The 27747-nt window shown below is 43.7% G+C and overlaps 2 protein-coding genes across 6 annotated transcripts in view; one reads left to right on the plus strand and one right to left on the minus strand.

Annotated features, from left to right (window-relative positions):
- The window catches only part of LOC137524331 (integrin alpha-M-like), an 86106-nt gene extending 63750 nt beyond the window's left edge, over window positions 1-22356 (plus strand). Inside the window, exons 16-30 of the mRNA XM_068244072.1 lie at window positions 6507-6661; window positions 8048-8199; window positions 8282-8386; window positions 8464-8537; window positions 8661-8802; window positions 8883-8978; window positions 10855-10934; window positions 11160-11243; window positions 13899-13965; window positions 14058-14165; window positions 14683-14766; window positions 15083-15196; window positions 15843-15947; window positions 20068-20178; window positions 21812-22356. Coding sequence (XP_068100173.1) covers window positions 6507-6661; window positions 8048-8199; window positions 8282-8386; window positions 8464-8537; window positions 8661-8802; window positions 8883-8978; window positions 10855-10934; window positions 11160-11243; window positions 13899-13965; window positions 14058-14165; window positions 14683-14766; window positions 15083-15196; window positions 15843-15947; window positions 20068-20178; window positions 21812-21913 — 1579 coding nt within the window. The 3' untranslated portion in view covers window positions 21914-22356. The remainder of the gene's footprint in view (window positions 1-6506; window positions 6662-8047; window positions 8200-8281; window positions 8387-8463; window positions 8538-8660; window positions 8803-8882; window positions 8979-10854; window positions 10935-11159; window positions 11244-13898; window positions 13966-14057; window positions 14166-14682; window positions 14767-15082; window positions 15197-15842; window positions 15948-20067; window positions 20179-21811) is intronic.
- Window positions 21935-27747, minus strand: part of LOC137524332 (ras-related protein Rab-35-like) — a 41239-nt gene continuing 35426 nt past the window's right edge. For all 5 annotated transcript variants that reach the window (XM_068244073.1, XM_068244076.1, XM_068244075.1 and 2 more), the window contains exon 7: window positions 21935-23073. In XM_068244073.1, coding sequence (XP_068100174.1) covers window positions 22945-23073 — 129 coding nt within the window. In that variant the 3' untranslated portion in view covers window positions 21935-22944. The remainder of the gene's footprint in view (window positions 23074-27747) is intronic.

Genomic DNA, 27747 nt, shown 5'->3' on the forward strand with positions numbered 1-27747 from the left:
ATTTTTGGGCAGGTAAGTGAGAGCTGGATGCAGATAAGAGGGTATTCCCAGCTGTGGGCTTCCTGTACGTGCATGTGGTTAGAGTGTCTCCATCTTTACCAATTTTTAAATCCAGAAAAGAAATTGACTCCTGACTACATGTATAGGTCACAAAAATATTGCGATCATTTTGGTTAAGGGCAACCACAAATTGGATTAATTCATCCTTGGTGCCCCTCCAGAGCATCAAAACGTCGTCCACGTATCTTAGCCATAGGGCGACGTGCTCCCCATACCCACGGATACACCTCACCACCTCCTGCTCCCAAAAACCCAGGTGAAGGCATGCGTAGGCAGGAGAGCACGCCGCCCCCATGGCCACTCCCCTCTTTTGTCTATACGTGGTACCTGCAAATTCAAAAAAGTTGTTTTCTAGAATCAATTTCATACAATCTAGAATAAAATCCGACTGACCCACATGATCACTAAAATAAATATTCAAAAAATGTTCCAAGGCCTCTAGGCCCTTATCATTGGGTATGGACGTAAATAACGCCTCTACGTCCAGACCTACCAGCCACCAGTCCCTTTCCACATGTACTCCCTCAATGCCAGCCAACGCATCCCTGGTATCCATAACAAAGGATGGCAGACCCTTTACAATACTTTTTATTTTTTGATCTACAAATCCTGCCAGTCTTTCGAGAGGACCCCCATTCCCTGAAATAATGGGGCGTCCTGGGGGGGACATCAAATCTTTATGAGTCTTCGGTAAATAATAAAAAGTTGGAACAGTATATTCCTTGATTTGTAAATACTTTAATTCCCTTTCCAAGATATGCCCCTCCAGGAAGCCCCACTGCAATTTACGGTTGATTTTATCAACCAACGCCGGAAAAGGATTAATCCTGACCCTTTCGTATGTGGCATTGTCACCCAACAAACGCAGTGCTTCTTTTTCATAGTTATCACTGGACAATATAACCACATTGCCTCCCTTATCACTGCGTTTGATGACAATGTCAGGAATGGATTGTAATTCTTTTAAGGCCTTCCTTTCATCTTTAGTTAAATTATCCCTTCCCTTCTTTTTCCAATTTAAACTTCTCAAATCTTCACCGACTAATTCCATAAACATAGAAACATATTTATTTGTGCTCAAAGGGGGCATAAAAGTAGATTTTGGGCGCAATTCAGTATGGGCAGGGGTTAACATTCCAGAAACTTCAGCATATAATTCTTCTAAATCTATATCATCAACATCAATAGCCACTTGTGATGAATCCTCCAGAGATCCATCGGGGGCCTTAAGGGAGTACATGCGTCTTAAGAGGACCCTTCTCAAAAAAAGTTGCACATCTTTATAGGCTTCAAATTCACTGCCCACATTTTTTGGGCAAAAATTAGTTCCATATTTCAGAACATTCAGCTGTGGCTCAGTCAGATCAATTCCAGCAAGATTAATCACTTCTAGTTGGTCAACATCATTTCTAATTTCTATCTGTTGGAGCTCCCCATCCCACTTCTCGCTCTCGTCAGCATGCCTGCGTTTCCTTCCTCGTCTTCCTCTCCGTCGCTTACTTCTAAAAAATCTGAGCATTCATTAGAATCAGCCCCATTGCCAGGTTTCTTTTTGTTTTTATTATTCCTTCTCTGTCTGCCTTTTCTATTTCTACCCTTCTTTAAGATACCTTGTTTCTTATTGCCACCATCAGTGCCAGATGAATCAGCACCTGAATCCTCAGTATTACTTCCCCAGCCGACCCTCCTCCCAGAGCCCCGTCGTGAGCCATATTTCTGTCCAGCAAGGTTAAAGATATCACCTCTCTTATAGTCCTCGACATCCCGCAAGAATTTTTTATCTTTGAATTTGCGTATTTTTTCCTGCTCTTTTTCCACCTCTTTTTTCAATTTATCATTAAGCTCATCAAAATCATCTCTATCTTGATATTCATTCAATTTTAGTGTACTTAATTCTAATTCTTTTTCTACATCCTTAAATTGAATTTTCTCCTCTTTAACAAAGATTTTTATAATCCTCAAACCATGAGCTTTACATTCACTTTCCCAATCTGGCAACATTCTGAGGGTCTGTAGGTGGTCGGCTGGGATAACCCTTTCTCTGATACCTCTAGGTATGATGTTTTTTTCTATATATCTATCCATGCTTATTATTTCTAATTTCTTTTTAACGTATTTAATTGAAATCCTCTGGTGTTGCCTAAATAAGCGCACCAAGAATAATTTATCCTCATTAGCAACTTGCTCATTGACATTCATGAATGCTTCCCGCATCTCATCATCAGCGTCAAAAATTGGAACATATGCCATTGTAAATTATATAATACAATAAATCAAGGATATCAAACCGTATAGAACATGTACAACTAGAATAAATTGGTACGGGATATCAACTTACATAAACATCTCTCCGTCTCACCTTGAAATAATGTCAAACTATATACTAGAAAGATCTAAGGGAGCCAGAACCTATTCCTATTAATAATCAATTTATTACATATGACCAGTATCAAAAAACATACAACAGTGAACAAGACGCACATAAAAACCCCCATAAAATCAACTACGTTTCATCAACTCTAAATGGCCAGGCTGTGCAAATAATGATAGTGAGTCTCTGGAGTGCACTCCTTTCAAAGAGATCCACAAAAATCATAGATTGCAAACTAATATTCTTCAGGCCCAGGCTTCAAAAAACAGCGTTATTTACGTCCATACCCAATGATAAGGGCCTAGAGGCCTTGGAACATTTTTTGAATATTTATTTTAGTGATCATGTGGGTCAGTCGGATTTTATTCTAGATTGTATGAAATTGATTCTAGAAAACAACTTTTTTGAATTTGCAGGTACCACGTATAGACAAAAGAGGGGAGTGGCCATGGGGGCGGCGTGCTCTCCTGCCTACGCATGCCTTCACCTGGGTTTTTGGGAGCAGGAGGTGGTGAGGTGTATCCGTGGGTATGGGGAGCACGTCGCCCTATGGCTAAGATACGTGGACGACGTTTTGATGCTCTGGAGGGGCACCAAGGATGAATTAATCCAATTTGTGGTTGCCCTTAACCAAAATGATCGCAATATTTTTGTGACCTATACATGTAGTCAGGAGTCAATTTCTTTTCTGGATTTAAAAATTGGTAAAGATGGAGACACTCTAACCACATGCACGTACAGGAAGCCCACAGCTGGGAATACCCTCTTATCTGCATCCAGCTCTCACTTACCTGCCCAAAAATGGGCAGTGCCTACTGGTCAGTTTCTGCGACTACGCAGAAACTGTAATAAAATTGATGACTTCAAGAAAGAGGCGGGTGAGTTGAGGGCTAGGTTGCTGGCGAGGGGGTACCCAAATAGAATTATTATCACTGCATATCATAGAGCTTTGGCCCAAAATAGGAAAGATTTATTGATCAGGAAAGAGAACCTGTCTCTAGTTGCTGATAATGCTGAACCACCAATATCAAGAATTGTCACCACTTATGGAGCCCAATTTGGTGATGTAAGATCCGTTCTATCTAGACATTGGCACTTATTATTAAGAGATCCAATTATTCACAAGATTGTGGGTGACTATCCACACATGGCAGCTAAACGTTGTGCCAATGTAGGAGATTTGCTTATACATAGTGAATTCAACAGGGAAAGGACTACAAAAATCAGTAAGAGGAAAGGAATGTATACTTGTGGTGGTTGTGAAATATGTAGATTTGTTCATCAGGACACTATGTTCTACAATCATGACAGATCTAAGTCCTTTTTTGTGAACGATTTCATCAATTGTGCAACCGAAAAAGTGATCTATCAGATTCGGTGTCCGTGTGACCTGATTTATATCGGCAAGACTTATCGTTCTCTGAATACAAGAATTGGTGAACATATATCTAATATTAGAAGTACTACAAAAATTGAATCCTATGGCATTGCACTTTAAGACTGCACATAATGCTGATCCCAGGGGAATGAAAGTTATGGGCATTCACAAACTGAATATAAGTGAGAGGAGAGGAGACTATGATAACCAGCTCCTTAGAAAGGAATCCTATTGGATTTATCAGTGTGGGAGCTTGTATCCTCTGGGTCTTAACAAGGATCTCAATATAAAGGCATTCCTCTGATGTTTTTGTACTGTCTGTCCCGCAGTGGAAGCATCAGCGTTAACACTATCTGACAGTGACAATTCGCTATCTTTTAATCTTCACATAAACTTTGCATGATCCCACCCCTGTTGGAGGATAAGAAGGGGTGGTCATGCGGACAACACGTCACGTCTGAGGAAGTCCATTGGACGAAACGCGTCACGTGCTTGTGACGTCCGCTACGTGGGCGGAGTCGGTCCCCCGTGCCTCCATGCTCTTCCTCTCGCCAAACATAACGCCGTCTCCTGAAAATACCGGAGAGTTACTGGACACCAGAACCATCACGCGTATACCAATCAGCTGGGCAGAAGTATTCACTGACGTGGAGGCATCCGGTCGTGAGTTATGATCTAATGATCTAATGCTTGGATAGCACAATGCAACTACTAATCCGCCCTTGCTAGCGTTTGATGCATACTGATATTTAAGATCTCTGCTGGGTTTGGCTTGAGAGGTTTGACATGGATGTTATGTCAGTAATGAGCATGTATATGTTACCAATACATAGAGGCGTGCAACAAAGCACACGGGGTTGACCCACGGTGGCCACCGTTCTGGATGTCACTAATCATCAATGTTTTTTGAAGCCTGGGCCTGAAGAATATTAGTTTGCAATCTATGATTTTTGTGGATCTCTTTGAAAGGAGTGCACTCCAGAGACTCACTATCATTATTTGCACAGCCTGGCCATTTAGAGTTGATGAAACGTAGTTGATTTTATGGGGGTTTTTATGTGCGTCTTGTTCACTGTTGTATGTTTTTTGATACTGGTCATATGTAATAAATTGATTATTAATAGGAATAGGTTCTGGCTCCCTTAGATCTTTCTAGTATATGGAAGGAGAGAATGAACCAGAGATGTACTACTGAAGCTTACAGCAGAAAAGAATTATCTAAGTAGATGTATGGTTGAAGGTGAGGCCACCTATGTTAGGGAATAGAGATAGCCCGAACAGTTCGCTGGCGGACAGCATCCGGCGAACTTCTGCTGTTCACATTCTCTGCAAACATATGGCGCATTCGACCTGTCTCCTATACATCATCATGGAGCCAAACTTTGACCCCTTACCTCACAGTCAGCAGACACATGGCAGCTAATCAGTTAACGCCCACTCCTGGACCCCCCTATCAAAAAGCAGTTGCGATGGCCATATTGGATTAAATCTCTGCTGGCTGCTGACTGTTAGTGAGAGCAGGGTCAGACTTGCTGCAGATAGGTAGGGAAAGCATTAGCTAGGCCTGTAATCTTGTTCCTCACTTTCTGTGAAAGCACCCCAAACAGCCCTTTTGAGGGCTAGCACATCGGCATGTATTTTTTTTGTGTGCGACACTTTACAGCCCACTGACACCCAGAGCTGTGTGCAAAATACTGCTATTGTTGTTCCCGCATTAAGTTGCACACACAGAACCACTCCAGTGCATTATTATTTCACTGTATTCTGATAGTACTATTGCATTTCTCTGTGTGTGACACTACACAGCCCACTGACACCCAGAGCTGTGTATAATGTGATTTCTGCCCTTAAAGGAGTCATCAGGGCAAAATTAATAAAATAAGTGCTACTTACCGGGGGCTTCGTCCAGCCCCAAGCTCTCAGCATGTCCCTTGCTCTCAGCATGTCGCTTGCGCAGGCGCAGTACAAGCCGACCTGGAGGTCGCCCTGACGTCATCGCCGGGGACCGGGACGGAGCTGCGGCGAATGGCTGCAGGGAGAGCTGCGTCGAGGAACATGCTGGGAGCTTGGGGCTGGACGAAGCCCCCGGTAAGTAGCACTTATTTTATTAATTTTGCCCTGATAACTCCTTTAAGGGATTAAAAACCGACTCAGTAATTTTTGGTGGGACTTTTGGCATGGATCCCCCTCTGGCATGCTACAGTCCAGGTGTGTTACCTGCTACAGTTACCTCTTGAAACAACTTTTTCATCACTTTTGTAGCCAGAAATAGTCTGTAGATTTTAAAATTCGCCTGCCCATTGAAGCCTATTGTGGTTCACCAGGTTCGCATGTTCGCGAACATTTGGAAAATTCTATTAGGAAACACATATACCGTACTCAAAACCTTATATGATGATGAAAACCTAGCTTGTGTTATTCCCAAAACTGTCCCCATATCATGAGGTGGCCTTACCACTGATTTAAACAGGGACAATACTAGTAGACTTCACATGTTCCGAATCTTCCATTTTACACATCCAAGGTTTTTAATGGCTGTAGCTGCTACTGCTTGGCATTAATCATTGCTGCTTCATCAGCTGTAGAGAAGAAAACACAGCTGACCAGTATCAATTACAAAACATTTCATTAATTCCGCTGCTTAGTATGACTTTCCAGTACTCTTGAGTCCACTTACAAAGTCTTCTTCTCTTGCAGATCCCGCCCAGCTCTGGGTGTTTCAGTCAGCATGACGTTTAATCCAAGACAGATTCTCCTTCCATCTTACGAATGTTCAGAAGGACGCAGACTTGGGACAGTGACAACGCTCACCCTATGCTTCAACAGCTATCCAAGGAACACCAGGGTTATAGGTGAGAAGATGAGCAGAAATTGTCCTCTGAAGAATGCAGACACAAATCATACCACTTACTTCTGAGAAGCTCATAGCTTATAAAGTAATGTTTCTTAAAACGGTTCTCCAGTCACACCAGCACTGCATGTACTTGAGATATCTGCACGTCTCCTGCGACTCCAAGCGTGCATGCATGTGTGTGGTTACCTGCAAGCCATGCACTGTTGGTGGGACTTAAAGGACACCTGAAGCTGTCCTGATTTTCTTTGGCTTCAGAAGTGTCTTAATCACATACCGGAAACGAGCATGCGGATAAATCTTGACATTTTTATCAGATCCATGTGATCTGCATGCTTATTCTGGGTCTATGGCTAAAAGTATTAGAGGCAGAGGATCAGCAGGACAGCTAGGCAATTTACATTTCTTTAAAAGTAAACAAATATGGCAGCCTCCATATTCCTCTGGGGTCAGTTGTCCTTTAAAGTGGACCTGAATTAAAAAAAAACTAATCATATATATTAATACTCTAATAAAAAGGCAATTAAAGTATTATTTAACTTTTCAGGTGTTATTTTATGTCTGCTGTCTGGTGGAGTGTACCCCCATATGCTGGTCAGGATGTGTCAAAGTCCAGCCAGCTCCTTCCTCCAGCCCCTCCCTCCTGAGTATGCTTATGAGTTGTGGAAGTGAACACTTGTCTCCCTGTGACACTGTGTGACCCTGAGCATTCTTATCTTTTATAAAAACAAAAAAATATCCCGGAAGGGAGCTTGGAGGGGGCGGGGCTGGGGTTATGGGGGGGGGGGGTAATGTTAAAAGTCAAAGGCACGGGCTGCATTCAATGGTGTGGGTTCAGTCAGACCTGTCACTGTTGGCTGCACGTCTCCTCCTCCTCTTTTCTGTCATCACATCAGGATGGCAGCAACGCTACGTGACACGTGCAGTTGCCATGGGGATGACAAGCTTCGAGTAACTTCCTATTTGTTGGCTAACTTGTTACTAACTGCAAGTCTGCTGCAACCCTCCAGACCTCTCCACACCACAGACTCCACACTCACAATACGGAGGAATACACCCAGAACCCCCCTTCCCCCAAATGGTCGCACCGCACCAGTATCATGCGTTGCGGCCTGAAGAACAGTCGCATTGCAACTTAATTTTACAATTGTGAAAGGTATCTCAACGAATCAAAACATCAACATTATCTGTTTCTATTTTTTCTCTGTGAGTTTTTATATCATGGTGGCTTATATTAGGGAATTGCATCAAGAGAATAGCAATTATCATTTGGGATGGTTTTGAATACTATACTGAATCAGGTAGTTTGTTTTACCTCTCATCACGTTTTACAGGCATCTTGGGTTCAATAACAGGATAAAGAAGACTTATGACTCTCTTTTTTCAGTGGCAGACTTTGGTCAGCTGACCTACACACTCTTGCTAGATGCAGGCCGCACCAACACACGAGCTCTCTTCAGCACCGCCGGCCGTTCCATGAGCACCAGCCAGCGGCTCCAGCGAGGGGAAATGTGTTCAGAGCACCTCATCCAGCTTCCTGTGAGTAATCTTCTATATGTAGACATTACATTAAGTTATAAGATGGAATATCTCTCACACTTGACCCCTCTCTGAACCTCAGGAGTGTGTGGAGGATTCTCTGTCTCCCCTGAGAGTTGCCCTCAACTTCTCTCTGGCTGGGACTCCCGTGCTGACCGAGGACTCACCGACTACCTATAACGAGGAGGTATGGAGGCCACCATCATGAACCATGCTATATCCAGCTTTAGACTCAATATCCTCACTCTTGCTCGTTCTTTGCAGGTCTCTTTTGAGAAGAATTGTGGTGCTGATGGGGTGTGTCAGGATGACCTGAGTTTGAAAATCAACTTCACTGGGTGAGTCATTGGCAAGACCCATACATTTGATCTGTGGTGGAGAGAAGGTCATATTTCCTATCTGTCTTACCCAGAGGAATTATCTCTAGAAGCCAAACTGATTGTTTTATTTTATTTTTTCAGCCTCACTCAGCTAGTGGTCGGGCCAACTCTTGGCATCGATATTACAGTCTCTGTGAAGAACCAAGGGGACGATTCATACAACACTCGTGTTCTCATCCCTTTCCCTCCTGACTTGTCCTATCGCACAGTGTCTCAAATTCAGGTAATCGAGAGAATGTCTTGTATTTGCTGAATCTGTCTGCTGGAGAAGTCCATTCTAAATCTTGTTTGTGTATCTTGCAGGGTAACAAGAGAGCGGTAGTGTCTTGTGCCACTCTGGAGCGTCAGAGGGTGCTTAGCTGTGGGGTGAATAGACCTCTCCTGAGACCCAAGACTATGGTAAGAGGGAAGACTACCTGTGAGTGGGAGAGTTTGTGTTACAGAGAGGTGAACACTGGAGGGAAAAGTGCACAAAATGGGGACCAACTGTGTCATGTCTACAGTAGACACATTAATGTACATTTATTCTTCATATTTTATAATCTTACTAGATAAAAAGTCCACCTGTTGAAAAACAAGCGCTAGGCCTCGGGCCGCAACGATCACCGCCACTGCACTCACACGGATGCACATCCGCGACGCGCAGGCACGAATGCATGTGTACATGCCCACCTGTTCTCCTCTGCTCTGTAAAGTCCATCCACGTGCCTCGCATGAGTGCCAGGCACAACACAGGGACACATAAGGATCTACCGACAGGCGGTTTATTATATAGGATTGTGAGGGTTGCTTAAAGGTTAGTAAATTAGGGGCTTTGCTGGCCACATTAAAGTTGGTCTCGACTGAGAACCATCTAGGGTGTATACAAAGCTTTAGATTATTGGGATGTTAGACTATGACTTAGACCAGTGCTGTCCAACTTCATGGTCAGGAGGTGTGTCTAGCAATGAATTTTTCAGCTGGAGATGGCAGAGGATCAATGTCCTGGCTTTGAGGGGCGGATCCAATGCAAACAAGAGGCGGGCCTGCCAGAGGAGGGGGGCGGACACAAAAAACAGTCCATGCAAGTGAGTGGGGCCACATCCATAGTTATATAGTTATTGGGGTTGAAAAAAGACATACGTCCATCAAGTTGGAAAAAAGTCCTTCCCGACTCCAGATGGCAATCAGATAAGCCTTGACTTAGACTATAGCATATTAGATTGTGAGTTCTTCTGAGGAAGAGTAAGTTGGTGACATGTACTCTAAAAAGCGCTGCGGAAGATGACAGTGCTATATAAATGAATAATAATAATAATGTGGTAGGACATTAGACTATGACTATGGAAGGAGTAGATTGTGACCTCCTCTGAGGACAGTCAGTGATATGACTATGTACTCTGTAATTGGATGCATAAAATGTCAGTGCTATGTAAATGCATAATAAGGTAATAATATGGTCAAACATTAGACTATGTTAGTTCAAAAATTCCAGTGCATTAGGTATAGCACAGCACCCATGTGTTCAGACAACACGTTGCACCCAACACCACGGACTTAAAAAAGTCTTACCAGCCATTGCCAACCCAGATTATAAGGTTGTAAGATTGCTCGGGCTCTGTGAAGCTGGCCCCCCTACAATCAGCACAAATAAAAATTCCATCATGCTTGGTTAGTGCTACGTTTTTGCCTATTTTTTCTGCAAAAATTAAGATTTGTGCTGCTCTCATTTTGAAGATAATAGCACTTGTTATTTACAAAACAATACCCTCACCCAGCCCCCTTACAACAACCTACAGAAATGAATACTGGTATGGATGTGCAGCGCTGTGCATGTGCTTGTGTGTGCTGTAAAAATCATCTTTCTATATTTTATAGTTTTTGAGATATTCATGTTTTTATAAAGGTTAAAAGTTCACTCAGGCTCACTCAGCCTTTGTGATGTTGGGGGGGGGGGGGGGGGGGGGGGGGGTATGGATAAGTGAACTTTTGACCTTTATAAAAAAAAACCACTTAAATCCAGGACCCTTCCATTCAATCACAAACGACACAAGCATATATGTGAATTGAAGACTGCTTATTGTTTTGCTCTGTTTGGTGGTTGAGCAGTTTTCTACATTGCATTTTTTATAGTCTGTGTCTTTGTCTATACATTTTTTTTCATATTTTTGACTCTCCTTAAGATATATAAAAATACAAGTAATCTAACATACTAGTGCTTATTCTAGATGTAGCAGATTTTCACTGGCAACCGTTGTTTCTTAGTTAACAGTAACTCTTCTGGGTTCTCTTGCAGGTGGACTTTATTGTGAGTTTTCATGTGTCACCAACAGCCACTCTAGGGGACACTTTGATTATGACGGCCAATGTGACCAGGTAAGTAGCCATCAGGTCCTCTGCAAGCTGGGACCTGATCAATTGTCCATGCAGTATACAGAACTAATCAAAGAACGTTTTAGCCAGGTCACCCCCTGCTGGCTAAAACTAAATCTGTTACTGTCTAAACAAATTAGTACAAGCAGGGGCATAACAATAATTGGCCGCCCCCTCAGTTCTGGAATTGAAAATATGCTCAAAGATCTCTTCTTGTTTCCTTGTCAGTGATAATGGTGGAACTCAAACTGCCCTTATGAAGTCATCTGCCCAACTGAGAGTCCTATATGGCGTTTATGTGACCATCAACAGGTAAGAAAGGCCTAAACTAAGCCATGCAAGAGATGGAGAAACATTTTGCCAGATTTTCCAAGGTTTGCCATTCATTTCAGTTTTCCAGTCAGGTTAATCCCTCACGTTCTGTCAGGGATCTGTAGCTCCCAACATGCTTGATTGGTTAGCTTTGATTGATTTTGGAGCATTTATTGACCAGAAGGATGAGGTGATTGGGCCTCCTCTGTAGGTCACCACTCACTTCATGACCAGAACTAAAGTTATCAGGAAGCAGGGAATTAGGGCGCCCAGTAGTTAATGGACAATTTGGGCACTCCTTAAAGTGAACCTTAAACCAGGAAAGAAAATGAGTTTTACTCACCTGGGGCTTCTACCAGCCCCCTGCAGCAGTCCTGTGCCCTCGCAGCCACTCACTAATCCTCTGGTCCCCCGCTGCCAGCTAGTTTCGTTTTTGCCAATCGGCCCGTCAGGACTGGCCACGCATAGCTTTTTCCGCATTCCCGACTGTAATCAGCGCTGTTGCGGGCCGCAACGCGTACAAAAATATGCGTTGCCGCATATCTATGCATGCGTAATGTTGCAACGTGTATTTTTGTACGCATTGCGGGCCGCAATAGCGCTAATTACAGTCGGGAATGTGGAAAAAGCTACGCATGGCCAGTCCTGACGGGCCTGTTGGCAAAAACGAAACTATCTGGCAGCGGGGACCAGAGGATTAGTGAGTGGCTGCGAGGGCACAGGACTGCTGCAGGGGGCTGGTAGAAGCCCCAGGTGAGTAAAACTCATTTTTTTTCTGGCTTAAGTGTCTCTTTAAGCAGGGCCAGCGCTACCATAGAGGCAAAGGGGGCAATTGGCCCAGGGCCCCAGAGTCAGTAGAGGCCCCCAAGGTGTCCTCCCAAATAAACTTTTGCTCTCTCTGGCTCCTGCCATGTCTTTGGCAGAGAAGAGTCTCATCTGTGTTGGTAGATGCCAAAGACACTGCAGGAATGTGCAGCTTCACGGTCAGTCTGTGGCTCCTTTCACTCCAGTCTTCATCCACGGCTTGCTGCATGTTCTTTGTGACCTGTGGCATGTTATTACATAATAACATGTGCCGGGCCACTGAGGAGAGGTGTGCCTGTAAGGATGAAGTCTAGGAGTGCATGGAGCCACAGACTGTCAGAGGAGCATGCTCGCCAGCACTCTGCGAAAGAAATTGCAGAGGCCTGGGGAGCAAATTGCAGAGGCCTGGGGAGCACAGTTAAGTTAGGGGGTGATGAGGGGGATGTCAGCAGCCGGTTCAGGGGCCTAGGGGAAATTCGACTGCAACAAAGGGTACCTAATGCCACTTTTTAGTTCGGAGTCTGTTGAGGGGCCCCATTGTTTCTAGAACCGGCCCTGCCCTTAAACCCTAATCAAATATTTATGTGCGTGATAATTATCTCTCTACCTAGATGAGTATCTAACTTTTTGTCCCCCGGAGACCACATGTTTACTTGAAAAGTACATAGTCACGCACAAAGAATGTTGCCCAGTCCCTTTGGCAGCAGTTTGGGCATAATGCTTTTTTTGGTTACATATTTGCCCAGCATGTGTCTTAAACTATGCTTCTTATTCCAAAAAAATCTGGCAAAAAAGAAAGGAACAAAGCAACTTTCTTCAGTTTTTTTCTGGAAAATGTATGTCAGAGGGATCATATAGTCCCCAGATATGAATCTCCCATATTACTATTATTGATGCCGGGAGATAGTAGAATATCAGTAATTTTACCAATATTCTCCTATCTGCCATATCTTGTGCTACTTTTTCATCGAGGTGCTTTTGAATATATTACAGGGATATGCACACACTTAGGGTCGGACTGGGCCACAGTAGTACAGTTTTTTCCCTCGGTGGGCCCCGCCTCCAGGTCTCTGGTGGGCCCCCCCTCCTTGTCTGACAGAGCTCCAATTGCTGCCTGCAGCACAAAAATTCTCTTCTCAGTGCTGTAATCACTCATGCTGAGAGCAGTGGCATAGCTAAGGAGCTGTAGGCCTCGATGCAAATTTTACAATGGGGCCCCCCAAGCACTCTATACATAACAATTGATACGACGCACCAAAACCTGCCAATGGCAACTACAGTGTCAGAGGTGCAAGAATGGGATGGGAAAAAGCTTGTTAATGATTACCACTGTTCAAAGTATCTATAGAAGTGATTATTATGAGCACAGGACCAATAGAGAGGTAATACTGTAGTTGAGGGAGGGCCCTTCGGTCGCAACCTCTGCAAAGTAGGACATTACTTTATGTTGAAGGAGGGGACTCTATGCAAAGTTTTGCTGGGCAGCAGTGTCTCTGAATTACAATGCTGCTAAGATCATGTACATTTGGCCCTGTCCATAATACATCATGACCACGCCCACCTTTTGGTGCATGGTCACGCCCTTTTTTCACTGCAATCATGTGATGTGTGGGCCCCAGGTTGAAATTTCTTAGGTGGGCCCCCAGTGTCCCAGTCCGACCCTGCACACACTCCCATTCATGGACACACGTCCTACACATGGTGAATAAAGATGGTCAAGGAGGTGTTAATAATTCTAGCTTACATGCAAGCAGGAGCCCCTCCTTCAAATTTTTCTTTCATTTCAAGTGTACATTTACATAGAATGTACATTTGTCAATTATTTCTACTCATCACTTGTGTCCGTTACAGCCTAGAAGAGTCAAGCAAATACCAGAACTTCTCCACGGATAACACTACCATAGAGCATGTCTACAGGGTAAGAATCTGGCCTCCATTCTCCCAGGAGTCCACCTAGCTTTTTCTGCCAGTGTTTTGCACTCATGAGAGCTCATGGTTGTCATTCTTCAGGTCATTAATCTGGGCACACGCAACTTTCCCCTCTCCGTTATCCTCATGGTTCCAGTAAGATTGGGGGAGACAGTGATATGGGAGAGACCCAATATCACCAGCTCAGAGGTAATAACAACTGGTTATGGAAGATGTTGCCATAAGCCAACACACCTTGTACCTTCTTCTGACATTTCAACATCCAAAATCCCCAGAATTCCATGCTTGCACCTCCTGTACTGTCTGTATCTTGACATATCCCCAAGGCCAATAGCTCCTTCACCCAAACTTACACACTTACAATATCCTCAGTATCATTGCACCTACCACATTTTATACTTCTGGGATCTAAGATCTACCCTTTCCTATACCTCCTTCACCCAAGCCTACAAACCAACAGTATCAGCATGCTTACCTTTCAGACTATTCCATTCTCTATGAACCATTGATAGCCCCTACTATACTGAAGCCTACAGCTCTCCCATTCATCCTTCTTCTCAAGGCTACCCTCTTCTGAATTTGCCTGAATCCTTCTTACATCCCATCTTATACCTCCTTTGTTTTAGGTCCTGCACACCTCTGACACTCCATAATGACTACCTATTGTGCCATAAACAGTTGTCATGCGACTACTTTTCTCTTCCAGCCAGAACTGTCTACATGTGCTGTGACGGCTGAAAGCCCCGGAGCTGACAATTTCCAGGAGAGTCTATCAAGATCCCCAATCGTGGTATGGTGAACTATTTGAGGGGTCCCAACACCCCATGCTGTAAACTTGTGTTCCCCATAAACTGCTCTCTCAGTCTGAGATTTTCAGTCTTCCCACCACCTTTCTGTCTCCATGTGTCTCCTCAGCCTTTCTTCTTTCTAAATTTTGTGTCAACATTGCCTTTCTCCACTGTTCCTTCTGGACCTTTCTTGGGCCTTATGTTCATCTCCATCTTTTTTTATCTTTCCCCTCCTGCAAATCTCCTCATCTTACCCATCACCTTTTCTTCCCTCTCTAATAATTAATTAGCCTGGTGTCCATTTTTGTCTCTTTTCAGAACTGTTTGGTGGCTCAGTGTTTTAGAGTGGAGTGTAAGATCCCAGATCTGCAGACACAAAATTCTCTTATGTTTACAATCAGTGGCTCTGTGACTAAAGACTGGACAACACAGGTAAGTGTACTATCTTCAAAAAGGTGTATTCTTTATGCACAAGTAAATATACGCTCTGCACACAGATAGGTGTACTCCCTGCACACAGGTAGGTGTAGTCTTTCTGTGAAGGTATCCACAAGTCTCACCAGCACACCACAAGTTAAAGCGCACCTTTTATTGTGCCAGTTTCCACAATATTCCAACAATTGTTTCGGGGGCCACGCAGGGTCCCCCTTTATCAAGGCATGTGGCTACATGCCTTGATAAAGGAGGACCCTGCGTGGCCCCCGAAACAATTGTTGGAATATTGTGGAAACTGGCACAATAAAAGGTGCGCTTTAACTTGTGGTGTGCTGGTGAGACTTGTGGATTGATTCGATGTGTGGTACTGCCTATACCACGTCACCAAGCACCCCGGAAATCTGATGGTGGATGGTGTGCCTGCTTCATCTGGAAAATACTGTCTCTGTGAAGGTAGGTGTACTCTACACACAAGTAGATGTAATCGCTTCACATAGGTAGGTGTAGTCTTCACCCAGGTATACATATGCTCTTCACACAGATAGGTGTGCTCTCTACACACAGGTAAATGTACTCTTTGGGCACAAGTAGACATTTTCTCTGCATGGACTGTATACACTAATTTCTTGGTTTTTGGCCTTAGACTGGACAGCAGAAGATTTCCCTGCAGAGTTCGGCAGAAATCACATACGATCCTCGCACATATGCTCATATCCTGGAGGAGAAGGACCAACATATCAAAGCCCAGGTACCAGCTCATTCTTCCCACACTGCATTCTTCTTTATTTACATCCAGCCACTAGGTGGAGCTGTTGTATTTCACTCAGAGCTCACCAGCCCTTGAAGCCAGCCTTATAGTGCAGCACTGTGGCTGCAGAGATCACTGCTCTCTACGGGAAAGTGCTGCACAAATCATTGATCTCGATTAAGGTGGCCACACACGATACAATAAAATGATACAATTTTACAGCAATTCAATTAAAAAAACACTCATGATTTTCCGAAAAATCAAAAGGTTTTTTTTATTCTAGCACGAAATCCAACCGGATATCCCGCTTTTATGCGATAAAAGTTGATCGGGAATGGTAGATTTTTCTTTTTTTTCCTGTTTCTTTTTTTTTTTTTAAATATTCTTTATTTTGTAAGAAAAAAAGAAAAGGCGGTACAGATAATGAAACGTGTACAGAACCATATATTATAGATACAATAAAGACGTTACTATCGGTAGGTACAGGGAGGGAACAGCCGGACTCCCGCTATTTATAACATCAAAAGGTATAGTGCTCCACATCTAGTATCTAGAATCCAGGCGCTCACCCCCCACCCCTAGTCATCTAAGGATCTGAAGGGGAATTGGGAGAGTATCACAAATCTTGCTTTTATCAATGGGATATGATCCAATACCTTATATACCAAATAGCATTTTGTGTTATTTGCGTTGTGATACTTTATTGAGGAATGAGACTAAAGCTCTGTTCACGAAGAGGATATTTACTATGAAGTAATGTAAGAAGGAAAGGAGGAAGAACGAAAAAAGGAGAAAGAAGAGTAGAAGAAAAGAGAAGAGAAAGTGAGTGTAATCCCCAGAGAGCAAGCTCCGTGAGGATCAAAAAAAAAAAAAAAAAGGGAAGTAAAGGTGATATCAGAGGACCCGCACCGACCCGACCCAGTTGACCCCATGCTAACTAAAATGCTCACACCAGTTTACCAGAGGGCCCAAAATGTCCTCTCCGTGAAGGGCAAGGAGTGCCGCTCATGAGTCTAATGTAATCTGTTTATAGTCATCTGATTCCAAGAATATGTTCCAGTGAATCCAGGTTTGGGAGAAGACCTCCTCTCTATTGTATAGTGTGTGAGTCATGGACTCCATCTGGTATATATATTTTATTTCGTTAACCCACTCTCTTATTGTTGGAACATTTCTGGATTTCCAGTGTCTGGCAATGAGTACTCTTGCTGCTTGAATCAAGTGACGGGACAAGGAACGTTTACATTTTTTGACGGGCTTAGGAGTGTTATGTAGTAGGTAATATGAGGGGTCGTCTACTGGGTCACCATCAGTTAAAATTTTTATGTATTTCTGTATCTGTTTCCAGAATAGCTGTATGAGTTCACAATTCCAAAAGATGTGAAGCAGAGTTCCCTCATCTTTCCCACATCTCCAACAACTAGAGCTAGTGTTAGGATACATTTTATGGAGTCTGTTAGGGGTCAGATACCACCTAGCCAAAATCTTATAATTAGATTCCTTGATTCGGGATGAAAGTGAGGCCTTTTGATTAAGCATGAGTATCTTTTGCCAGCGGTCGTTTGTGAATGAGCAATTGAGATCAGATTCCCATTTGGCTTTTAGTACCCTTGCTGGATAACCCATGTATTTAATAGGGAAATCGCAAACCCATGTATTTAATAGGGAAATCGCATGCGTTTTTCCCATGCGTTTTTTGCCGCGAATTCACATAGGTACCAATGTAAATTCACACAGGCAGTGACATGGTTAAAATCGCATATACACTCACCTATGCGAATACACTCACGAATTCGCATAGGTGAGTGTATATGCGATTTTAACCATGTCACTGCCTGTGTGAATTTACATTGGTACCTATGTGAATTCGCGGCAAAAAACGCATGGGAAAAACGCATGCGATTTCCCTATTAAATACATTGTGATCAATAGCTGATAAATCGTGAAGAGGGTCTTTCTGGGGATGCCTATGGAGAAAAATATATTCTCCAGGGAAGTCATTGGTCTGGATAACTGTTCTCTATTTCCTAATGATCTAAGAAAGTGAATAAACTGATTGTGACTCCACTCATCCAGAAATGGGCATGATCGCTCTGTTCTCAAATGAGAAATAGTGTTCCAGGAATTATTATAGATAAGATCACGGCACCTAAGTATGTCCCCTAATCTCCAGCTTATATAGCTCCTAGATGAACATCCCATAGGGAATAATGGGTTATCCAGCAAGGGTATTAGGGGAGAAGGCCATGGGGAGATGTCTGATAGGTGGCGTGTTCTTGTTAGGGCATTGAGTGTGGAGTTCACTGAAAGGTAGTCGTTATGTATTTTGTTTGACGACCAAGGATGAATGCTTAACCCTGTGCTCACAAGATCCTGCTCTAATTGGACCCATCTTTTTTGGCTTTGGTTCCTGTGCCAGTCTACCAAGCGTGTCAGAGATGCTGCAAAATAATATTTCTTCATGTCAGGTACGGCTAAGCCTCCATTTTCCTTAGGGAGAATAAGTGCAGAATATCTTATGTGTGGGGGTTTACGTTTCCAGATGAAACGTGCAAATAATTTTCTTAAATATTTGAAGTGTTCAATGGGAAGGATAATTGGGATGGCTTGATATAAATATAACATCCTTGGTAAGATATTCATTTTTATGATATTAATTCTTCCCAAATGGTAGATTTTTCTGATCAATTGTTATGAAAATTAAATGGTGTGTGGTAGATTGTCTATGTATTAACATATACACCCAAACAATTTTGTAAGAGTTTCTAATCATTTTTATCCAAATTGGGGAAAAATGTAACATATGTGTGTCGTACATTGGTCAGATTTTTGAAATGTTACAATCAGTCAGAAAAATTGTTTGCAATTCTTGAATTGAACAGATATTGAAAAATTGTATGGTGTGTGGCCACCCTTTGGGGATCGTCAGTGAGCAAGCAACGCATTCTGTTGCTATGAGTACAATGTCAGGAACACCTGATCTGCTGCATGCTTGTTCAGGGACTATGGCTAAAAGAATTAGAGGCAGAGGAACAACTGGGCTACCAGGCATCTGGTATTGCTTAAAAGGAAATCAATATTGCAGCCTCCATATCCCTCTCGCTTCAGTTATTCTGTACAGCTCCTTCAGCATGACAGAAGCACAGTTTAACTTTATAAGTGCTGTGTGCTGATCTCAAATGTCCCTTATAAAGAGCTCATCTCTGTGTAAAGAGAGGGAAACCATCACAACTGCGCCTGAAAAAAAAATCCACTGGAGGAACAGCAGCGCCACCTGGTGGACAAAGGCTTTTCTGCAGCTAGAGCCCAGTTTTCTATATATAAAGTGTGTGAGTGTGTGGTCAAACCTGGTACAGTTGGTCATTGGGTGACTGGAGTTCAAATTCAGAAAAGGGGGTGGAGCCACAAACAGCCAGAGTTGTTTCATTTCAATGGGAAAATACAAATTATTGATGCCTAGAGGTACTGAAAATGGGCGGGGCTGGGGGTGCTTATAAGTCTACAGCCCTTGTTGCATCTTATATCTAGGTACACCAAGGGTGCTATTTCCTCACCAACATTAAAGAATGCCATGTTACAAACACATTTCTACCCCACCACCAGAACCCAACAGGTTTCACCTCGTTTAAAAGTGAGACTTTGTCAGGGTAACATTAAAAAAAGTGCAGCGGGTGTAAAGTGTTAGATAATGCCATAAAATGTATTCATTATCAATTCACAGCAACATAGCCTCATGGCTAGAGTGGCGTGAGGCTATGCTGCTGTGTATAATGAATACATTTTATGTGATTGTCTAACACTTTGCACTACTGCACTTGTTATGTTCCCCGATGAAGCACTTCTTAAACTGGGTGAAACATGTTGGATTAAGGTTGTGGGGTAGAAATGTGTTTGTAAAATGGTATTCTTTAATGTTGGTGAGGGAATAGCATCCTTGATGTACTTATAAGTCTACAGTCCTTGGGACATCTGACAACTAAGCACCCCCTCAGCCCAACCCATTTTCAGTATATCTATAACACAGGTTTTAATTGTACCAGTATAAGTTTCAATGTTATTCCTCCTGTAGTGGCATATTATTGTGTTGGATTTATAATCAGAATTCTGTATTGTATTTCAGGCACTGACGGTGTTGGAGATCCAGGTTGAGTACAACTACTACCCCATCATCATCGGCAGCAGTGTGGGGGGACTGGTCCTGCTGGCCCTGATAACAGCAGGCTTGTATAAGGTAAGTGGCACCAAGCAATTTACCTCCAGTCAGGCTCAGCACTGCTGCCTCTTTCCCAGCAGAGGTATAGTGGATCAAGAGACAGGAGGTTTGGATAATGGGAGATGGCCTGTCCTAACATTCTATGGAATAGCCAGAATAGTATGTTATCCCATACACAGCATAGTCTATGGAATAAATAATAAAGCAGAAATCTTGCTATAATTTATTCCCTCCACGACAGGGTGCTTCAAAGTGCTATGTTTCACTACATGCTCTGTTGTGATATGTTGCACTACTGCCAGGGTTTTATTAATGGTTTCATAAGGGCTAAATAGGGCTCTGAGATCCATGTAGCAAGGGCTTATGGGAGCTCAGTCTGGCCAGGAGGAGGTGTTACTAGCCAGAAAATTCAGAGGCAGAGAGGAGGAGAGAGGAGAAAGAAGTTTTCACAGGCTGAGGGCTGGAGATGCAGAGCAGCTTGCCTGTGTGCAATGATCACAAACAGAACATGGCCACTCATTGTATCACATGAAGAAATAATAATATACTGGTGAAACTGTTTGCAGCAAGATTTGCTGTGTAAACTATCTAAACTTCATATAAGATATATAGACAAGTTAGTTGTTATAGTGAATTTTTCATCTTGGATCCGCTTTAAATCCCCCCCATCAGTCCTCCATCACTCAAAGCCCGTCATGACAGGCCCTGTCATTTTTACCTTAGGAACTCTTTTACCATGTTTTGGCATGTTGTGTCTGACGTACTAGAAACAGAGGATCACTCTGTTTCTAGTACCTCAGAAGTCACTGGCCCAGAATCAGTCTGCAGGTCAGTTGACTCCCCTGGTCGCATGCTTGTTCCAGGCGTGACCTGTACACTACTGAAGCCAGAGGATCAGCAGGACAACCAAAAATAAAGATGACCACGCCCTTCTCCACCCCCACTTCCTTCTCAAATTACCATCCTAAGTCATGCCCCCTCCCCCAGCCTCAGTTCTATGGCCACCGCCATCAATTGATCCAATGCACTGAATCACTAATAAGATGCAGATCTATGCCCAGTGAGAAGGGAGGAAAAAGTTGGAAGGGCACAAGTAAAATTGACAGTATGATAGAGACAGTCAAACAATCCAGGAAGGTCCGTACGCTCAATAAAAGCATAAAGCTTAGTTTATTCACACGTCGTGACTAAAGTCCATTCACAAAACTAACGACCGTTTCAGGGCCTCAGCGGGTGCCCTTTTTCAAGGTATCAGATCAGAACGGTAAAAATTCTGTTCTGATAACTTGACAAAGGGGACTCGCCGTGGCCCTGAAACAGTCCATGATTTTGTGAATGGACTTTTGTCACCACGTGTGAATAAACTAAGCTTTATGCTTTGATTGAGTGTGTGGACCTTCTGAATTGTTTGTATGGTCCAGCGCCTCGTGAATGGTGTGCGAAAAACTCTGCTATTGATAAGGAGGCAGGAGTTGGATGTATTAGTAGTCATGCTTTGGTGTTGGGGGAGAATACAGAGGGAATAATACAAGTTTAGCTACAATCCCATGCAGTATCTAGTAAGAATTTTTGAACCTGGAAATAAAGTGTACAGGGTGTTTTCCTGTAATTGTTGATGGTGGATTGGCTAAAGTCGTCTCTTTGTTCCCAGCTCGGCTTCTTCAAGCGTCAGTACAAGGAGATGCTACAGAACCCGGCAGGTAGCGAAGCTGACAATCTGGGGACACAGAATGGCGGTGCACCGGCAGAGTGACGAGGATGAAGCAGCACAACATTCAATACAAAATATGTTTTATTATTCTGTTAGATGTAAAAAATAAGCTTTCATATTCCTGTACAGAAGGGAAAACTGTTATATATAAATACAGTCAGGCACCTCAGGGGAGGGGCAAGCAGCGCTCATGTAAATAGTAGGATGTGCAAAGGGGCTGATTGGTCAGAGTGCTGTGCAGAGGAGGCACTGATTGGTTAGTGTGTTGTGCAAAGGATGATCTGACTGGTTAGTGTAATGTGCAGAGGAGGGGCTGATTGGTGAGGGCATGGTGCTAATTTGGAGAGGCATTGGGCACAGGAGAAGCTGATTGGTCAGTGCAATGTTCTAGGAATGGGCAAACAAGCAATGTATTTCATTAAAATGGTCCAAATAAAAGTGCAGAAAATAAAGAGAATGCAACTGTAGGACTGCACAGCAGATAATACTGTGTATGGTGTCACCTTTGTTTTTTGGAAAGTGCGGTTCTTGGCACCCCTATAGGCTGCAGGGAGCACTACACCCTTCTCATACAGATTGTGTACATTATATTTATATATCTGAACTGGTAGCAAGTATGGAAAACAGATGGCCTGTACACTGAAAGAATCATCCAAGACACAGCGCTCCCTATAGGTTGCCATAAGCATTGCACCCCTCCCATAGTGGTTTTTATATTTCTATTGCTGTAGCAGTAACAATTTTACAATAAAGCAGACACAGAACTAGTACACTGGAAAGATCCTATAGAAAACACATCTGTATCTTCCTCTATAGGCTTCACACAGCAGTGTACTCCTCCTGTAGCAGTATTCATATTACTATTGCTGTAGCGGTAATCATTTTACAATATGGCAGACAGAGCACCTGTACACTGGACAGCTTCTATGCAGAACATGGCTCTAACTCCCCCTGTAGGACGCGAGGAGTAGTGTATCCCACCCATAGGGAATGTATAGTGGTCCTTGCAGAGATCACATCCACCACAGTTGGTTTCATAGTCCTGTTATTCCAGCTGAGGCCACTGGTGGGCCTCAGCAACATCTCTTTACATGAGGGGGTTTCTTCTTTGTCTTGGTGATGGAGACGACCTCCCTGGGCATTAGCCGAGCCTGGTTCTCTTTCTTCATCTTCAGGGCCATCCGGGTGATGCTGAGGAACATCTGAGGAGGACATGACAGGGGTGAGATATCCACGTGTGGGGCGAACATTATAGAACAGGGTTTATATGAAGAACAGGAAATCATTCTTCCCTGAGAACTCTGAGCTAGTAAGGAGACTACACAAACCCCAGACTCCTCTCCACAGTCTACATATGTTCTTGCCGCACAGTCAGCTGGGCGCAGGGCGGGCCGAATGATTGTTCACCCCAAATGTGTGCAGCAGCAGGGTGAGCCATCATTCGGCTCACCCTGCACCAAAAAGCCCCATTACCGAAATGCCATGTACCCCACCTTGCTGTAGCTGAAATACTAGGCAGAGTTAAAGGGGAACTGAAGAGAGAGGTATATGGAGGCTGTCATGTTTATTTCCTTTTAATCAATACCAGTTGCCTGGCAGCCCTGCTGGTCTATTTCTCTGCAGTAGTATCTGATTAAAACCAGAAACAAGCATGCAGCTAGTCTTGTCAGATCAGACTTATAAGTCTGAACCACTTAAACACCTGATCTGCTGCATGCTTGTTCAGGGGCTATGGCTAATAGTATTAGAGGCAGAGGATCAGCAGGGCTGCCAGGCAACTGGTATTGTCTAAAAGGAAATAAACATGACAGCCTCCATATACCTCTCTCTTCAGTTCCCCTTTAAAGTGGACCTGAACTCTTGCACAAAACAGAAGGAAAACAGAGAGAAATGCATCCTGTATAAACCTAGAGAGTTTAGCAGGGCTGTGGAGTCAGAGCTGGAGTCGAGGAGTCAGAGTCGAAGCAATTTTGGGTACCTGGAGTCAGAGTTGGGAGTCGGAGTCAGTTGATTTTTGTACCAAATCCATAGCCTTGGTAAGAATTAGACTAAGGAAACTGAGTCAGAGGCATTTTGGGTACCTGGAGTCGGAGGTTTCATAAACTGAGGAGTCGGATGATTTTTGTACCAACTCCACAACCCTGGAGTTTAGCCTGTCTAATTCCCCCTCATTTGTGTCTAATCACAAGTTGAAATTTGATCTCTCCCCTGTGTCACATGACTGCCACAGCAGAGATGGCAGATAAGCCCCATATGAAAGCACTGGATGTTAACAATATGTCTGCTTCCATGAAAGCAGGGAGTAGAAACTGTGCAGATTTATATCAGCTGTAACTGGAAATGTTTTTTGTTTAAAGGTTGTTATGCTGTTGCGTATCTTTTAGAGCAGAGAGGACATTCTGAGTTCAGGTCCGCTTTAACTACTATACCCTCTCTGAGTCGTAGCAACTGACAGAGAAGGAATTTGGGGACCGGCAACCTCCTGTGCGCAGGCTATAGCATTACCGCTATACCTGAGCCATCATCTGGTGCTACAACCCCCGCACCTTGCGCCCAGATGACCTACTACGTCTCTACTTCCTAAAACAGAACAGAATTACAAGTATACAGCTTCACACGAGCCAGAAGTCACCCCATATAATGCATTACTTGATAAGAGTTGAGAGACAGATGTGCTAACAACCAGAATTTCTAGGTGTACGGCTGGATTCTCAGGAACATAAAAAAAAAAAAATAATGTCCATACCTTCTCACTCATGTCGGACTCAAAGTGCCTGAGAGCTGCAGCCACTATGGATGCGCTCAGTAGGCCACCCTGCAGTGTCAGAGTGTCTTGCCCAAGGACTCTTTACTGAATAAGTCCTGGCTTACTGAACAGGAAGAGGAGAGTTTCAAAACTTGCTCTCCCATGTCATGGGCAAGCAGAGTCCTCAAAGGACAACTGTAGCGAGAGGGATATGGAGGCTGCCATATTTATTTCCTTTTCAATAATACCAGTTTCCTGGCAGCTGCTGATCTATTTGGCTGCAGTAGTGTCTGAATAACACCAGAAACAAGCATGCAGGTAATCTTGTCAGATCTGACAATAAGATCAGAAACACCTGATCTGCTGCATGCTTGTTCAGGGTCTATGGCTAAAAGTATTAGAGGCAGAGGATCAGCAGGAAAGCCAGTCAATGTGCATTGATTAAAAGGAAATAAATATGGCAGGCAGCATGGAGGAGAATTCTAGAACAAGGTTTCTGATTGGTTGTCTCCAAGCAACTGCTTCACTTCTGTACCTGCCTTGCACTGGTCTGGATAAATCTGCACCTATGAGTGCAGCATTCCTTCACTCTGGACATGATGCAACACTGCTGTATGTGTATATAGGGACAGAGCTGTGTCCTGGCATGCCAGTGCATTAATGAGCTGACACACAGATATATGACACCCCGGCACAGGTTACCATGGAGAGGGACGGAGAATGCACCCCCTCCTTTCCACTGGACTGGCCAGACCTGCTGCACCACTGACAACAATAACACATTGTGTGTGCAGAACAATTATCCATCCCTCCCCCGCTACACAGAGAATGCATTAAAAGGCCCCAGTGTCCAGCTCTGACCCTCCAGTCATATACTGTATATATTATTTAGTATTTACGTAGTGCCGACATCTTCCGTAGCGCTGTGCAGAGTATATTGTCTGCTCACTAAGTGTCCCTCCCAGGAGCTCACAATCTAATCCCTACCATAGTCATATGTCTATGTATGTATCCTGTATGTAGTGTAGTCTGGGGACAATTTAGGGGGAAGCTAGGTAACTTACCTGTATGTTTTTAGAATGTGGGAGGAAACCAGAGTGCCCAGAGGAAACCCACACAGACACGGGGAGAACAAACAAACTCTTTGCAGATAGTGCCCTGGCTGGGATTCAAACCAGGGACCCAGCGCTGCAAGGCGAGAGCGCTAACCACTAAAACAACGTAAATATCAACACATTGGGCTCGATTCACAAAGCTTTTTCACCTGTTTTCACCCTATCTATGTTACATTTGTAAGCTCCCAAAGAGCAGAAATATCATATAATTAAGGTAAGAGAAGCAATACTGAAATGAAGTTAATCAGGAACAACTTACTTTGAGTGATTATTTTGCTTGTAAATGTGCTGAAAGGTTATTTTTATCAATTAGGTGATAAATAAGTCATTTATGAGAAGTTTTGTGAATAGAGCCTCTTGTGTTGCAGCTCCACAATATAAACAGCTGGTACAGTACAGAGCCCATTAGGCAAAGTCATATCTCATGCCAATTATTCTGCATTGATGCAAATACATTTTATGCAAATGGAATTGTCAGCTTGGAATTGAGCCAATCAAATGCAGCAGAAGAGGAGGAGAGAAAAGTTTGATGGAGGAATGAGAAGAGGGAACTGGAGGCTGCGCGATTCTCTGCGATCGCTTTCAGTTCACGATGGGTAAACTGAGCAATGGCGGCTAGTGGAAATTGCTGCTTGCGCGTACGCACTGCGATCATGGGCTGACGAGCAGGCAGCAGTGGAAAAGGGTCCTAAGCAGGCATGGAACTGGAGTGTGTGGCAGCTGTTAAGTCAGGAAACAAGGATATGCATTTTAGGACACCTAAAGTAAGAGGGACATGAAGGCTGCCATATTTATTTCCTTTCAAACAATACCAGTTGCCAGGCTGTCCTGCAGCAGTGTCTGGATCACACACCTGAAACAAGCATGCAGCTAATCCAGTCAGACTTCAGTCAGAGCATCTGATAGGCATGCTTGTTCAGGGTCTATGGCTAAAAGTATTATACCTGGTACACACCATGCAATTTCCCATCAGATCGACAGGTCCAATCATTTTTCTGATTAATTTTGTACAGAAGTGATCGTAAAATTGATCAGAAAAAAAAACGATCGACGCATAGTGACATATTACAACAGGACCTTCACAAAATGGCCATATGGGGAGGCAGAGATGCTGGTATACTACTCCCTCTGTATAAATCACTTGTGAGGCCACGTCTGGAGTATGGGATACAGATTTGGGCACCACACTATAGGAAGGACATTGACCTTCTAGAACAAAGACGACAACTAAATGAATCAGAAGGATGGAAGATCTCACTTGCCAAGAAAGGTTGTGCAAACTGGGCTTATGTAGCTTGGAAAAAATGCGACAGAGGTGACCTGATTAACATGTATAAATACATCAGAAGGCAATACAAAAGCTTGGCAGATGAGCTTTTTGTCCCTAGCCTATTTTGGTTCCTGGACGTAGAAACTACGTCCAGGAACCATGCGCGCTCCCGGCCCGCGGTTCGTTAGCCAGGCAATCAGTGAATCGGGCTATGGTGCCCGATCACCGATTCCTCTCCCCCGCTGAAAAAGCGACAGCTTCTCTCGGAAGCTGCACCTTTTCTGGCTGTTCCCTCCCCGATGCGTCACTCTAAGGGCCCTTTTCCACTAGCAATCGCTAGCGTTCACGCTGAACGCTAGCGATTGCTGAATCGCAATTACCGGCGATTCCCCGACGTTCGCGGCCGCGATTTTGCTATGCTATGCACTGCATAGCAAAATCGCGGCAAATATTGCTCCGCCGCACGTTCGCGTTCCCGGCAAAAACGAATCGCGGTAGTGGAAATGACCTACCGTGATTCCTATGTTAAAAAGCAAACCGTAGAGATTGTAAAAATCGCTAGCGGTTTGCGTTTTTGCGATTCAGCCAGCGCAAACACGCTGGTGGAAAAGGGCCCTAAGTGTGTGTTACGCTTAGAGTGACGTCATGTAAACAAACTCATGGCCGCCATCTTGTGGCCAAAAAGTGAAACTACAACAAAAAGTGAAAAAAATTTAAATCAACACACAATTACATTAAAAAAATA

This window comes from Hyperolius riggenbachi, chromosome 7 (assembly GCF_040937935.1).
Source record: "Hyperolius riggenbachi isolate aHypRig1 chromosome 7, aHypRig1.pri, whole genome shotgun sequence".
NCBI lineage: Eukaryota > Metazoa > Chordata > Amphibia > Anura > Hyperoliidae > Hyperolius > Hyperolius riggenbachi.